Source organism: Arabidopsis thaliana, chromosome 5 (genome assembly GCF_000001735.4).
Source record: "Arabidopsis thaliana chromosome 5, partial sequence".
NCBI classification, from domain to species: Eukaryota; Viridiplantae; Streptophyta; class Magnoliopsida; order Brassicales; family Brassicaceae; genus Arabidopsis; species Arabidopsis thaliana.
This window is the reverse complement of record NC_003076.8, coordinates 10004411-10019741: the sequence shown is the minus strand read 5'-3', so window position 1 is coordinate 10019741 and position 15331 is coordinate 10004411. Positions and strand designations below refer to the sequence as shown.

At 38.2% G+C, this 15331-nt stretch overlaps 3 protein-coding genes across 8 annotated transcripts; 1 reads left to right on the top strand and 2 right to left on the bottom strand.

The window, feature by feature from the left end:
- Positions 1–1215: 1215 nt before the first annotated feature.
- AT5G27990 (Pre-rRNA-processing protein TSR2, conserved region) lies at positions 1216–3080 on the bottom strand. 2 transcript variants are annotated; one of them, NM_001344051.1, is made up of 6 exons: positions 3058–3080; positions 2597–2714; positions 2201–2402; positions 1998–2089; positions 1810–1917; positions 1301–1647 (listed from the first exon to the last, which is right to left on the bottom strand). In NM_001344051.1, exons 3-6 carry the CDS (start codon positions 2382–2384, stop codon positions 1477–1479), a joined length of 555 nt encoding a protein of 184 aa, NP_001318666.1. In that variant the 5' UTR covers positions 2385–2402; positions 2597–2714; positions 3058–3080; the 3' UTR covers positions 1301–1476. The 2 variants fall into 2 exon arrangements, with proteins under 2 accessions (NP_198151.1, NP_001318666.1); NM_122682.4 differs by lacking the exon at positions 3058–3080 and having other exon boundaries at positions 1216–1647; positions 2597–2865.
- On the top strand, positions 2863–3968 carry AT5G27980 (Seed maturation protein). Its single transcript, NM_122681.4, has 3 exons — positions 2863–3206; positions 3302–3580; positions 3701–3968. Exons 1-3 carry the CDS (start codon positions 3066–3068, stop codon positions 3857–3859), a joined length of 579 nt encoding a protein of 192 aa, NP_198150.1. The 5' UTR covers positions 2863–3065; the 3' UTR covers positions 3860–3968.
- A 27-nt stretch (positions 3969–3995) lies between these two features.
- Positions 3996–15331, bottom strand: AT5G27970 (ARM repeat superfamily protein; the record flags this gene model as incomplete). 5 transcript variants are annotated; one of them, NM_001203485.1, is made up of 46 exons in its annotated part: positions 4074–4212; positions 4331–4400; positions 4512–4713; positions 4792–4916; positions 5222–5361; positions 5450–5774; positions 6063–6237; positions 6337–6484; positions 6564–6685; positions 6859–6982; positions 7078–7190; positions 7279–7394; positions 7542–7627; positions 7693–7821; positions 7928–8106; positions 8194–8333; positions 8460–8518; positions 8628–8676; positions 8772–8824; positions 8912–9043; positions 9153–9281; positions 9368–9411; positions 9545–9731; positions 9849–9935; positions 10089–10148; positions 10218–10283; positions 10424–10511; positions 10601–10698; positions 10863–10920; positions 11005–11132; positions 11231–11379; positions 11496–11559; positions 11824–11893; positions 12060–12101; positions 12157–12209; positions 12328–12408; positions 12559–12660; positions 12779–12835; positions 12929–12983; positions 13081–13136; positions 13238–13355; positions 13626–13781; positions 13899–13969; positions 14270–14359; positions 14487–14672; positions 14918–15022. In NM_001203485.1, the coding sequence occupies 46 exons, from the start codon at positions 15020–15022 to the stop codon at positions 4123–4125; spliced, it is 4977 nt and encodes a 1658-aa protein (NP_001190414.1). In that variant the 3' UTR covers positions 4074–4122. The 5 variants fall into 5 exon arrangements, with proteins under 5 accessions (NP_001332566.1, NP_001332568.1, NP_001332567.1 ...); NM_001344050.1 differs by lacking the exon at positions 12060–12101 and having other exon boundaries at positions 3996–4400; positions 7928–8091; positions 14918–15314; NM_001344048.1 differs by lacking the exon at positions 12060–12101 and having other exon boundaries at positions 4003–4400; positions 6301–6484; positions 14918–15331.

Below are 15331 nucleotides of genomic sequence, written 5' to 3'. Positions count from 1 at the left end.
TCTCTCTTTCTTCTTAAAAATAAGTTCTTAGTTTAATAGTTTCGAGATTATATCGTAGATCAAGTTTGCTTGAGTCTATTACTCATGTGCTTGGATATTAATTTGTCGGTTGTATCTTGGGATTCATAAATCATGATTGTCTCAAAGTATTTACAGCCGATTTAATAAATTAAAGAAAAATATATCAGATCTTACCTCCGTGATTTATTTTATGTCTTTAGATCCAGTCATTGTGAGTCTATTACTCATGTGCTCGGGTATTAGTTTGTCGGTTGTATCTTGGGATTCATAAATCATGATTGTCTGAAAGTAGTTACAGCCGATTTAATAAATTAAAGAAAAAGATAGCAGATCCTGCCTCCGTGATTTATTTTATGTCTTTAGATACAGTCGTTGTAATTCATTCATGTTATCGTTATCTTAATAAAATTTGTATTTTCTTCTCAACTTTGTTTTTGCGCTTCTACAATCTTAATTCATTTAATCGGCCATAATAAAATTGTAAGAATGCAAAACCAAATTGAGAAAAGATGCCAATTTTATTAAAATAACGGTATGAACAACGAATTACAACAACTGTATTTAAAGACAAAAAGTAAATCACATAAACAAGATATTATATCTTTTTTCTTAATTCAATAAATCGTCGACCATAAGTGCTTTCGGACAATCACGGTTTATGAATTCCTAGATACAACCGATTACAAACTTATACCCGAGCACACAATAATAGGCTCAAACAAACTTAATCTACGATATATTCTAAAAAACTACTAAACTAAGAACTTACTTTTAAGAAACATAATAGATGCGAGAATTTAGAACTAAGAGTATTTTCTGTTTGACAGCTTGAGAAATAATGAGAGACGAATGCCTCTTTATATAGTAGAGGAGGTAGGTTTCGAGAGAATATTCTTAGAATATTCCCCAAGTTACTTGTAGTGATTCCCAAGTTGTTGCCAAAATAGAATATTTCCATAAGATTCAACTCTCAAAAGCCAATCCACGGTCCAAAATTACTCGGCGAGCCCCAAGAGCACACGAACCCACGACCCACAAGCCAACTTGATCATTTGGTGTAAGAAGGTGGTACGCTTCCATGCTGTTTATCTTTCTGTTTTTTTTTTTGGCATGTGACCATATTTGTGTGACCATATTTGACTATGGCTATGCTTAATTGTGTAACTCAAACTTTCCACTGAAATGAATATTTACATTCTATTAAAAAGAAAAAAAAACATTTATCTTGAAGCGGAGGAGATGATAACTGGTAAGAGTCTTTTTTTAGGCGTCAAAGATGGGATCATAAGATTATTATGTGAGAGTAGATTAATATGTGAAAACTCAATCTTATGATTTTAGTTTATAAAGTGACGGTACACAAGTCATACTATCATAATATTATCAAAATAAATAAACAAAGCAACCCAAACAAAACTGTTCAAATTACACAACACCTTGGGGATCAAAACCGGGTTAATTCCTCTTTCCCTTGTTTTTTCTAGACGAAACAACCGTCCAACCATCATCGGCTACTGGTTCATCAACAGGCATGGCTTCTTGTTTCTGGTTAGACGCATCCACCATCATGTCAGTGGTTTGATCATCATCTTCATCATCACTTTCCTCGTCATCACCGTTTGAAACCTGAAACACCATAATTGGTATAAGAAACTAAACAGCCTCAATTCTAACTCTCGGAAACTATCTTAACTAGATTGTTAAAAACCAAACCAAAGTAGACTTGACATGAGCTCAAACTCAGTGAAAGGGACAAGACAGTATCGGAAGTAGTAGAAAGAACCTAACCTTGACAACACTTGCACTCGTCTGAGAATAAGTTGCCCTTAGTTCCTCAAGCATTTCATAGTTACCGTTACAGCAATCTTCGTACAAATCTACTAGTAAGTTCGCCACCTTTAGTAGCATCACAAACCAAAACTTATCAGTCCCCATTAAAGAAAGAATCACGAAATTAGCGTAAGATTCCGAAATACCTCATCGACACTTCCATCTTCAGCTGTAGTATTAAGCTCATCAAGACCTTTATCTAGAAGGTCACCTAATTTCTCAATGTCCTTCACTGGATCTACACGTAATCAGAAAGCCAACATCTCTAATTGTGTCACTAAACTAATCAACTATTGATAGATTAAAATATGACTAGATGTCATGTGTATGCATAATTAGAGTTTTTAACCTTTTGATTGGATGAAAAAGTCGAAAACAGTGGCAACGGTTTCGTTGGCTTTGGCTTGAGAGTCTCGGCCGCCCCAACCGTTTTCGACGGCGGCTCGCATAGCAGTCCACCGCCAAAGTATCAAACCGATTCCTTCTTTCAGTATATCCCTAGCCTCCACCGTCAACGTGGCGTTTTGATTCATTCTTCGTGCTTCTTCTCGCTATTGATCAATCAAGGTATTTGAGATATTATGAAATTGAATGATTGCTCCAAAATGGATACAACAAAGCTAATTAGAAGATTAAATCACAAATTCGGAACAATAGATTCAAACAGAGCCAGCACTGATTCTGATTCAATTGAAAACCCTAATTTGATCCGTCGTGAGATGTGAAACAGGGAGAGAAGAGAAACCTTTGATTGTCGAAACTCCGGCGAGACGGTGAGCTAAGTAAGTTGGTTCCGGCGACTTTGCGGCAAGTGAACGAAGTTTTTTTTTTTGTTATGTGAGTGAAAGAAGAAGTGAGAGAGACTGAAACTTTAAAACCCTAATTAAAAGACCCTAACCGATTGATTGAGTTAGCTAAACCGGATAGTATTTAACTGGTTCAATTATCGGTTTGATTGTTCTAACCAAAGCGAAATCGATTGGATTTCTTCGGTTCAGTGAAAACCGAACCGAATCATTCATATGTTTGATTGTTATTGGCTAAATTAAGAGGGAAAATCAGAGAAAGTTGAGGAGAGCCGTTGTTGTTGTTTATGTAAGATAGTCACAGAATTGAATGGCTAATGCAAAACTTATATAAATTCTGACCATTACATTTATAAATATTGTTGCCTAGAGAAAAAAAGGAAAAGAGAGAAAGAGTTACCCCAAAAAATGAGCGAAGAACAGCTGCAGAAACCTATAGATTGTGCTGATGTAAAAGGAGAGGCAGAGAAGATTTCGACAACGGAGGGAGGCATTAAGGCGGCGGAGGACAAAGAGAAAGGTGTTGTAGCCGAGGCCTCCGGTGAACAGGTTGATTTGTGACTATATAATCTAGTGGTTTGTGCTAGTATCATCGCTGTTGTGTTAATATCATAATTTGTATAATTAGAACGTTAAATTTGTAGGCGGAGGGAGAAGTTAACCAGAAAAAGGTGGTAGCTAATCCTCTGAAATCGGAAGGAACCATAACAATTGGAGAGGCTCTAGAGGCAGCGGTTCTCACGGCAGGGAATAAGCCGGTGGAGTGGAGTGACGCAGCCGCCATTCAAGCGGCCGAGGTTAGAGCTACGGGGCGGACCAATATCATGCCCGGCGGTGTTGCGGCTTCAGCTCAATCAGCCGCCACTCTTAATGCTCGTATCGGCTCTGACGATACCAAGACTACGCTAGCCGACGTTCTCACTGTAAGTAATAGCACATAAGACGTGATACATAAAATGCTTGAATCCAATATCTAGTTTTATTTCTTTCATTTTCGGGTTCTAATGTTTTTTTTCGATTTTGGGAAACAATGATTATGAAAGGGAGCGAGTAGCAAATTACCATCGGATAAAGCAGCAACGAGAAAGGACGCAGAGGGAGTGACTGGCGCCGAGATGAGGAACGATCCTCATCTCACTACATACCCAACCGGTGTGGCTGCCTCTGTCGCTGCCGCCGCTCGGATCAATCAGTCCAAATGATGCAATTCTTCTTTCTTGTTATTGAGAAGCAAGTTTATATAAACTTAAACAAATGTATATATGTTGATCTATATAAGATTCTCAAGTTTTTAATTTTACCTAATTAAAATAGGCATATACGAGTTGAAACACAAATTTATTTTCAACAAGATCAGAATGAAATAGCACAAGTTAACCAAACATCGTCAATGGACCAAGTACACGAAGGCAGGTTAGGATGGTCTAGACTGTATTGATGATCGAACCGTGGTTCTCAGAATCAGTTAACAGAGTACTTTGTTGAACCAAACCAACATAAAATCTCGGAGAATGGCGTATTGTAGAATACAGCACACAGAGTAATTCAGAACACGCTAAAACAAAGAATACAACCTATATGGTATAAAACCAAAATTTCTCAAGAATCTAATGTAAGAACTCAAATCTGCTGAGAAACATTCCCATCTATTGCCATCAACTGGATAGACTAACCTTTTCTAGGCCTAGTTCCGTAGCAACTGCTCGTAGTAAAATTTGCACCAGCTCTCTCACCCGCATTTCCCTGGTGAAAAAAAAACTCTCAAAATCTTAACTTGATAGGGTCCATACAGAGAATTTGCTGTCACCCTTTTGTGCTTCGAACACAAAACAATAATTGTAGAAGTTATATTACCTTGATAACACAATCTCGCACAGAGAGGGAAAAAGGACAAGTAGGTGTGCACGGGTGTCACGGTTATCTTCGCGTAGAACGTTTTTCAGGTAGGGTTGCAACGGAAGAACAGATGCAACCTCAGGATGAATGCTGAGGCGGTAAAGTTCTTGGAGGGTAAAGATAATCTCTTCAAGTCTAGCTGTTGGGATTGGACGGTTGCCTGCCAAAAGATAACCACTGATTAAGGAATGGCAAGCGAAAAAGATGTTGGAGTTTATAAGAAAATGGAGAGCCTTACCTAGATTATTTTCGTCGATTAAAAATCTACTCAAAATGAATTCACATCTGGCCATTAGTGTGGTGATAGAGATCTTGCTCACTTCTGCTCTTGTGGAGTGCCAGTTCTCGGTTTCAGAGCTGAAACTAAAAAATTAATTGATATCAGTATGTTAAACAGGGAGCAGGAATGGGTACCAAATCCATGGACATTCCTAATCTTCTGCAGCAGAAATGGCAATGTGCCTGCGGACTCTCTCTATGATATATATGCATATTGCTATGTGTGCTTGATGCAAAATACACAACTAGAGTTGATTAGGGACTCATATGAGGAGCAAGAGCTAGTACATTATCAAGTATAAAATGCTAGTGCCTTTGCAGATGAAGCAGTCAAGAGAGTAAAGGACTATGCTATAATCATGGACATGACATGCTCAACGTGTTATTACCTGCTCAAGGAAAACAATTTTTGTAAGCATGTCAAGGAAAATCTGCTACAATGGGCAGGCATCAGCTCTACAGTTTCAACAGGCAATGAGCATGTACGTGATGCACATCGATCTAGAGTTGAAACAAGACGCTCCAGGACCTGTTTATTCAAGAAATCGACACATCATATTAAAATCTCAGACATTAGGATAACAGCAAACATGTTATACGAAATCCAAGCTACTCACTTCTCGGGGTGCATCCACGGTCGACTTAAGAATAATATCGCCAAGACCGTTTAATAAGGCAATCTCAAGGGTCTCATTGGCCTTAAGTGTTGCAGCAGGGAGAGAATTTGAAGAAAGTGCACGTCCACAATAACCAACAAGGAATATATCGTAAACATCTCCAATTTCTTTCCAAATGCGTATTCGAGCTGTTTTGCTAATTTTCAGTTCTGTTTCACCACCCACAGAACATAACTTCACATCTTCAACAAGTAAACGGTTGAAGCCCTCAGCTGCTACCTTCCAGAGTGAACCATCTGGATTGTCTCGTCTTGTCATCATGCACCTGAAAAAAAAAATGATCCTATAAGTTTTGTGTACACACTTCTCCCAGACACAACAGAAGGTAAATAGACATGGTAACTCAACCACTATACAGAAAATCAAGAACTTTTTTCTTTCTGCAATTCTAGGCAAGGACGTGGAACTTGAGAGAGGGAAAGGGGGTTTGGGTTAACTAGATAAATCAAATAACCCATGATTCCCTTTCTAAACTCATGTTGAGAAGAGCCAACACATCTGCACAATGCGCCTATTGGAATCGATGTTCGACATAATACGAGAGTTGTTTTACCTTCTCAGGTTCTGGATGACTTCCGGAAACAGGATATACTTTTCAACTGCAGGAGCCTGAAGGAGAAGCTCTATCAAGGCAGGGATCAGCTTTTCTGCAAACATATTAGTCGTAATTCTTGTGGTTGGAATTGTTTCAGACGAAGCATCAGCTTTCTGTTCCAATACTTCACTGCCTGGGGTGATAAAAGAATATTAGATTCAGACTTGTTGAGAGTAGATTAACATAAAGTACTTACTTGCACAGTGACCTGTGTTGTTCTGCTGAATCTCACCTTCGTCATTTGGCAGAACAGAATCAACCCGTGGAAGATAATGCAAGAACTCTCTAAGCAAGATTAGCCACATTGACGAAAGGTGTTCAGGAGGCCCCAAAGAGGGCAAGATTTCCAAAACATGACGTAGTACAGGGGGTACATGTCCCTTGAAATAATAAATGGAATAAGCTTAAAATGAGTGCTTGAGAGCAAGAAGAAAGTAAATGATTAGAGAACAAACTTACATATTCAGTTTCGAAATTTTCGCTATTTATGATGGCCTGTTTTATAGCCAAATCAACAATTCCCAACAATTGCATGTACATTTTATCATCAAACATCTTCGATGATTGCACATATAATTCACCTGTAAAAACATTAAACGAGAAAAAAAAAGGAAAGAGTAAGAACCAAATGTTGCAAAAATTATGTCACGCTAAAGAGAACACTTTAAAAGCCTTTTCTATTCACTGAATTTTTTTATCTGAGTCAGCAAAAAAGACTACGAAAATGTAGAGACTTTACTGAAAATTGAAATACCTAAACCATGCAGAATCTCTTGTTTCACCTTGGCTGCTGTGTCACCTGTGTAACTCGATGACTTCTGGAAAACAAGCTCATACACGTCCAGTACCGAATTAAGATATCGAAGTTGCAAGTTTCCCTAGTTCATAAAAAAAAAAAAAGTTAAGAGAGTGAAATATGGATATGACAGTGTACATTGTAGCTCATAGATTGTTCAAATAGCTGCGTTGTTACCTTGACACAGTGGGACACAACAGCTGTCTGCAGACAATTTATCGCTGCAAGTGATACCTCTTTACTCCCATTGAAAATGCTTTTCTTAACAAAAGCAAGCAAAGACTCCCATCCTACAGAAGCAGAAAGTTTCACGATATTTCAGTTTCTCCTAAACAATAAGCACTGCAGGGCAGTCAAGGATTATTACAATTCACTCACCTGACCAGAAGTTAGGTAAGCTTTCAAGAAGAGGAAAGTAGGACCGGAAGAGGCGGGCTATTCCTCCAAGGACAAGTACAAATGTTTCATCCCACTGCTTCTGGGCTGAATTGCGACTGCATATCAGAAAATGGATGGCAAGTTCAATGGTAGGAAAATTAGTAAAAATCTTTTGATGTAAACGAGTTATTCAGGCATCAAAGACTATCACAAAGAGATTGACAATGCAGAAGATATCCACACGACGAAATTTTTTTTGTCACCTATGATGTATAAGCATGTGCACAGCTTTCCCTCCTCGAGTACCGATTTCTTTCCCTTGCCATTCGTCCTTCGATGATGTTGCAGCCTACAAAAAAGATTCACTTGTCACAAGGGTCTTCTAAGATGAATCTATTGAACCTATTTCCTCACCTTGTGAGAGGCGCCATCCAACATTGGGAAGATATAGTTCCATAGACAATCCTCCCACATGCTTTTTGAAAGTTTGTTTCCATGACTTCCCAAAATCTGAAAAAATGTCCTGACAGCTGAATTCCTGACCTGGAAATTTAATAGCGATTAAAAAATATAAGTGATGGGGTCACCAACTTTCAAAGGAAATAAAAAAATTCACATTACAAAAAAAATGGTGGTCTATGAAAAATACCTCTGGTCGTTCGTCATCAACAAGTTTCTGAATTAACGAAAAGACTAAGAACAGTAATTTCTCATGATTGACCACTTGTATTGGAGCTTCATAATCTGACTTGCCCGAATTGCTACCCATATGCTTTTCCCCGTCCTCGCCATTTGTTTGCTGTGGAGTGGAATCTGCATTATTGAATCCTGCAGGAACAGCTCAGCTTACTATTTTTTAAAAATAGAGCTTCTCTTGAGGTGAGGAGTGCAGACTAGGATTTGACAGTTATTTACCCGATCCTTTCTCCACTAGAGACCCATGGTGGAGTCCTTTTGCTACGAAATCAGTCAAAGTCCACAACAGGCCAATGGCAGTCAAACTTATATTCAAATCAGTCTTTTGTGCACTATAAGCTCCAGTAACGTCTATGCACCTGAGATATTAATATCATTAACTACCATCCCATATAAGACAAGGAATTGTGTTGACATCTCTGGCAGCTAAGTATCAGCATGTAAAATAAGAAAACATAGTAATTTAAACAGAGATAGGAACATACACATGAAGACAGTCTTCCGGGAGTGTAGGAAGTCCATCACTCATAATAACCCGGAGACTCTGGGAAGAACAAACAAGGTATCAGTGACAAGGTATAAAGTAAGAGATGGACTAAGGCTGTACACTACTGCTAATTTATCGAATCTACAGGAAGTCATCCTTCACTAACCTGGAACCCAAGGGTCGCCACATCCTTCTCTGATGCGTCTGCAACAGACCTAAAGAGAATATGTGAGGAATAGGATCAGCAAATAGAATGGAAAATTCAATTATACATATGTGGGAAAAAATGGAAAGTAAGCAGGAAACATACCTCAACATTTCAAGAATGCTCGACCAGCTATAGTATAACTTTTCTCCACATCTCTGATGATATAAGATTTATGCAGAAGCAAAATGTCAGATATTAAAGGTAAACAAAGATTTTGAATGTTCATATTGTATTATACATACCTCCAGTACGTGAAGAAGAATTTTTAATGACCCAACTCGAACATCAGCCTTTTGAGCAGAAAAGTAAAGAACCCTGAGAGAAGATAGTACAGCACACTCAACTGACTTCACCTCAGTTGACTTTGAGTCTACCTAGGAAGAATAACAAAAAATAGAAGAGAAGAATAATCAAAGTAAGGTCCCTTCTGCATGAGATGGAAAACTCTCGAATTTAAGCAAGGACAGCGAAGAGAGATCTCACATCCAAAGTTGCATCTCTTGATCTGGCTGGATCTTCTCCAAACTGCTCTGAACCTAAGACAGCACATATGGATTGATCCAGGGCATCAAGCGCCATATTTCTCAAGTTCTGATTTGAATGTTCAGCGAGCTGCAATATGCAGTTGAAGTGTCAGTAAAGCCCACAACAATGTCAGGATATCCTACAAATAAACAGAATTATGAACGCCGTGTCACCTCAAGAAAGTGGCCAACCACTTGGTCCCATAGTGGTTCCACCCCTGGCATACAAAGATTAATCAGAATGACCAGTATACAAAATAATCCAGAGACTAGACCAATATACAAGGCGATAGCACAGAAAAGAAAGACTACAATCTGAAGATGTACTTCATTAATCAATAGAGAACATACTGTGAAGATTATTTACGAGTATAGATATCATTCTGTCCACCGAAAAACTGATGCTCCCAATTTGTTTACTTGAAGCTGATGAAACACTGCCTGAAGTTTCTGTCATGGATTGATGGGACAACATATGGAGTGCAGAAAGAAGTGATTTAACAGAAGACACTTGCATCAGCGCTGAGCTCTCAAACAGCTGGCAAGATGAAAGCAATGAGTCAAGAATCAGATGTTCAGGATCCAGTTTGCAAGAAGTGATTTAACAAGAGCAATCCAAGGGCATAGACTATAGAAGAAAATTGATATGGCTTACCTGAGAATTTAAGGAGGATAGAATGCTAAAATCAGCGTACTGCCTAGAAGGCTCTCTGGTAAGCTTTGGGACTGCAGTTGCAACCTCCTATAAAAGATAATATTATATTGCCCTATAAGCTTTGTAAGAGCATTCAGATATCAGAGAAAAAGATAAAGTGATAACCTAACTATAATAAATATCAAGTTGTATTATACAAGTAAAAAGACAGAATCCTGCATGGGGTTTTGCCAAATTTACCTGGGTAGTTGCATGAGGAGAATGAATAGCTCGATCTAGGGCTGCCAGAGTTTCAAGAACCTGTATTCATTTAGGATTTTCGTTATCAAGAGATAGATTACTTGAACATAGTTGAAGCAAAACACTCACCAACACCCATGATGGGCCCAACACGTTATGCAACCTGTGAGCGATGTTGAAGAGTGTTCTCAATGCCTGAACAAAGATCAGACGGTCTTAGGTCAGCCAAGTACGTTTAACCAAATAATTATAAATGGGTAAGAATACTTTTTTTGTTTCAAGATGTGCATGTACGAAAGAATGAAACCCTAAATAAAGAATATCAAATTAAATACCTGAACATTCTTGGGTGTCAGGACAATGACATCTTTCAGATCAACCTGTACTTCAGAACGTTTGGACACAGGCGACTGTACGACGCTGCTGAAATTACAAATTTAATAACAAAAAGTTATCTGGCTTGCATTGATTAAGTAACTTTCATATGATATATAGCAAAATATTCAAGGTACCTTTTCCTTTCCACATCAGTTGGCAAAACGATAGTAAATTTACAAAGCGATGCAAGAAAAGAGTTCAAGGGTTCTACAGCATGGAGAACGCCACATGCCTGAAAAAATTATTTGAAGGATACCCGTCAATTCTTCTGGATAGGTAGACAACATACGCTTAAGTGGCAATGTAAAAACTGTATAGCAGGGACACATTTGTTCCACACATCGACAATTAGCAGCCACATAACATATGGACACTTCGAATCTGGTTTGCATTTACCTGAGTAAATGCTTGATATCCTTTCAGTATCTCTAATACGATTGCCTCTCCTTGTGACCTTCAAGAACAATTATTTTAAACAAAGTCCTCAGTGTTTGCCTCTTCACAATCAATGTATAGTCTGACAAAAGGGTTGTTATACCTTGATAATATAAGGGAAAATGCGTCAAGTATAGTCAACCACAATGAATCTACCATTGAGATACAGAGAAGTGAGGTTTTCCCAGTATAATCTGATGAAGGAAGATGCTCGTATCTGGGAGATTCAAGCTGATGGTTTGAAGAAATGTAAGTATGAAACACAAGAGACAATCAGGTAAAGAGTAGAAAGAATATGTAATAGCAGAGGAGAACCCTGCATCAATTACCTCCCCAACATCTACTGCTTCATCTGTTAATGTGGCAACTGTAAAAACAACTCCAAGTAAGCCTTCAATTGCCAACGTTATTGCATGAGCTTCACTCGCAACGAGAACAGCAGCACTGGATGCATCATTATCAAGAATCCACTCAATTCCTACAGCAATAGGGAATATATTTAATGACATCTTTCTTAGAATGAAGTAACATTAATCGAATTCTGAGGTCCTTAGAGGTAATGAATAATCATCATAGCATCAAATAATTGGTTACCTTTAGCTTTGCTACTAAACATCCCAGCAACAGCTGCTAGACTTTCCTCACTCGTCTCCTGAAACTACTTCCAAGGAAACCAACTCTAGAATTAAGCTATGTTCCAAGTTTTACTCCTATTATGCGATTTCAATTCTTGAGCTATAATAAACAAGCCACTATACAGTTCCTGAAATTCTTCCATAGAATCTTTTCAGGTACACATAATAAGTAAAACTAAATGCACATCTAAAACCAACTAATAAACAAATCAAAATTAGCGACTACTAGAACTAATGCAAATTGAGACTACAGGAAACATAACGGGCGTCCTGCCCTACACACCCACCTGTATGCTAGAAACAACTCGAGCAAGTGCTTTGACCATGCTCTCCACAACATTCGTGTTTTTGGGGTGCCTTGAAAGACAAAGTTAATATTAGATCACACGAGAGACATAATTAGGGAAAGAAAAAAAGGACGAACAGAGAATTCTATAACACCAGACATAACATTACAATCTTTACCAAAAGTCCATAGTAAAAGTTAGTAGAATCACAAGAAAAACCAATAAGATTTAGAAACTTTTTCAACTGCAGTGTGAAGAAAGAACGAGACGGGAGTTTCCTAAACATGCAACATTGAGTACATCACAAGGACAAAGAGAAGTATTTAGCCTTACATATCAAAGTTCTGGAAAAGAATCCGTAATGTTCTTGCCTCAACACAGAACCCCTATTAATGCACAGACACACAAGATACCTTAGAAATGTGAACTGAAAAGAATTGAGCACAAATTCCTATTCTGTGATACATACATGTGCAAATAGTAATAATGGAATGTAACGATTACCCGCAAAATCTCAAGAACAAGAATGCGATGCCACAATGGCAAATCTAAAAATGTAGCTTTCACGAGCATACTTAGGAACACCTGTGCACAGACAGAAATGGGATGGACGCACATCAGTAAAGAGAACTTGCAGAGATCATAGTCATCCGCAGAACACATTTCATGTGCTTGTTCCTTTGTGGTCAATAGCACAAAGTTTAAAATGAACAAGTAAAGTTTTGCATACTGTACCTCGCATTCTGTGATGAGAGACGAACTATACAGTCTTATAATATGCGCAACCGACCGCAGCACTAACCGGCGAAAATAAGGTTCAACCATTTCTCCCTCGAGCTGAGCAGTAACAAAATCTTATAAGTAAGCGCATTCGATATACTTTAATGCTAATCCAAATTATATTTTAGATCACATGGACGCATACAATACAAAAGGTAATGAGGCATGATTTTACCTCTGAACTGGTCCGAAGCGATGTCATCAGAAGGGAACAGATTTGGTGACGCAAAACCTGATGAATAAATAGGCAAACTTTTACAGTTAGGTCATCACGCTAATGGAAGGATGAAAAACAAGTGCCCACCAGGAAATATCCTAGCATTACCTGTTCGTAGGGAAGTAGTATCTTAAAAACTGATATATAGTTCGACAAAACAAACCTGCCAAGTAAATTGAGAACTCGTGCATTTTAAACATGATTTTTCAACTTTCACTTCAACATATGCAACTAGAGTTTAAAAAGCCTTGCCAACTCACTCAATTAGTTCGAGGGAAAACGTCCTTGGAAGAGAAGTAACATGCAACCAAGCTGCCTGTAAAGCATGAATATAACAATTAATTCGGTGATATCCCTTTAACGATACTTAGCTGGAGAAAAGATACAGCACCAAAATCAATATAGTGTAACACATACAGATCCACCTGCAGCTGAGGCTGTCAGGTCCTCAAGCAACCGCAGACCAAGTTTACCGGTTTCACTCAGGGTGTCTCTTATTGTCAATCGACCACCGATAACATCCTTCTCCAAGGGCCTGCTTTCATAATTCTATTAGTCTATCAAATAAATAATACCAAATGCCAAGGTTCCAATTGACTAAAGCGTAAGTTCAAAAAGGAGAGCCTATGTCTTTCACTTCATCAGGAAAAGCTCAAATCAACCGGCATGTAATCATTTCATCCCCCAGTGTGTATAAAAATAACCATAATTCCACAAAGCTCTAATACTATATTTACCCAGTAAAGACAGTACAAAGTTTAAGATAAAAGAGTACAACAGACAGAATTGATCAGGACTGACGTACCCTGAATTATTGATATTCTGACTCAAATCTCCAGTAACTGATCCAGTCCTTGCTGTTTGACTGCTCGAACCAAATTTAGGCATAGGAAGGGACTCAGCCGAAACCACTTGATCAAAAATCAATGCAACTGCTTGCCTGAAGGTAGCTGCAGCAGTACTAGGAGACCAAAAAAAACAAAACCATAAATTTTATTTTTGACAAAGTAAAACAAAAAAGTAAAAGAAAATAATAATATAGGAGAAATGAGGTAAGGTTTTTATAAAAGCAACGTACTTGTAAACACTAGGAGGACGGTTATTATCAAGAAGCGTGAGACAGATGCTTAGTCCTAGGACCATATTATCCTGGAATTAAGAAAGAAGCTAAAGTTATCAAAGCAACAAGCAAGCAGATCAATGGAGAACTAATGATTTTACATTAGTACAGGACAGTTTGGTTTAGTGGTCTTATTTGATGGGTCACTCCAAAAAAAAAAAAAAATTCCTGACATCTGCATTCTATTGTTATATGCATAAAACTATTTTAAGTTTTGTTTACGTTAAAGACCAGGATCAGGATTGATGTTTTGTTAAATTTCCAACTTCGACTACCAGCAGTTTTGTGTTAGACTTCCATTCTTACTAGATCAAGCTTGGTGTATTCACCTCTGTTTCTGGATGTAGTCGAGACTGAAATATTATTAGAATAGTTTGTAGAGTCTTTAGTTGAATATTTTCTTCTGCCATTTCTGAATGCTGCAAGTAAGGAAACACGGCGTCAGATAGCTGTTTTGCCTTAACTCAAATAAAAAAGAAGAAGACGAAGGATAGCTTTATATTACTATCTAATATAATGCAGAGAGGTACAGAAACCCCAACTTACATCTTTCAATGTATAAAGTATCTCCTTTAGAGATGATGGTTCAACTGCATCATGAGATATAAGCTTCTGCAAGCAGGAAAGTCCTATAACACTAAGCTTTGTATTCCTGACTCCACACGCCATCAGAAATATCCGAAGAATGTCTTCATTGCTTGAAAGATCACTGGCACTCGATGACGACCGAAGCTGAAAAAGCAAGAATGACTCCACATTTAACAATTCAATTCACCAGAAACATTCCAACAAAGATTCCAACAATGTAAATGCTATCCATTCTCCAAGCTCACTGAGTTCAACAATTCAATTTTAGAGTCTAAAGTGGAAAATTATAATGCGAATTAACTAAAACAAACACCAATTTGAATCTCAATGATTACAGTGAATTCAAGCTCGAACAACACACTTGTACATTACTGTGGAGAAATCCTAACCTTTAGGATTGCGTGCTCGGCTCCGTCTTTCACGGCGGGATACCTCCGCCGCGCTTCGGCGGAGAGAGCGCGAAGATCCGCCTCTAAAGCCGCCACCAAAGCCATTTTCGTTACTTGAACCTCTCGAGATTTTCTGGGAGAGAGCAACTCCGATATTAGGGATTTCAAGCTACTTAGATGCTACCGGGAAGATAACTAAATGGAGGAGTTTGGGCATTTGAGATCGGACAAAAAGCTCCGATCGTGACGAACTGAGAAGAAAGCAAGAAATTGAAATCGAAGGTAAGAACTTTCCGATGGCGAAAAAGAAGAGAAGGACTCAGATTTCGAGCTGTGTGTATCTTAGCAGGCGTATCTCACGTGCCTCAAATCTGATATTAATTTTGGGTATTCTTTGGTATAGTTTGGTTCGAG

What these genes read in the sequence shown, in the direction of transcription:
- AT5G27990 (NM_001344051.1), bottom strand. Translation starts at nt 2,384, where the DNA reads ATGAATCAAAACGCCACGTTGACGGTGGAGGCTAGGGATATACTGAAA. An exon ending in AAGATGGAAGTGTCGATGAG is followed by an intron (nt 1,918 to 1,997) that starts GTATTTCGGAAT and finishes ATGCTACTAAAG; the next exon opens with GTGGCGAACTTACTAGTAGA. An exon ending in CGAGTGCAAGTGTTGTCAAG is followed by an intron (nt 1,648 to 1,809) that starts GTTAGGTTCTTT and finishes ATGGTGTTTCAG; the next exon opens with GTTTCAAACGGTGATGACGA.
- AT5G27980 (NM_122681.4), top strand. Translation starts at nt 3,066, where the DNA reads ATGAGCGAAGAACAGCTGCAGAAACCTATAGATTGTGCTGATGTAAAA. An exon ending in CCGAGGCCTCCGGTGAACAG is followed by an intron (nt 3,207 to 3,301) that starts GTTGATTTGTGA and finishes TTAAATTTGTAG; the next exon opens with GCGGAGGGAGAAGTTAACCA. An exon ending in CGCTAGCCGACGTTCTCACT is followed by an intron (nt 3,581 to 3,700) that starts GTAAGTAATAGC and finishes TGATTATGAAAG; the next exon opens with GGAGCGAGTAGCAAATTACC.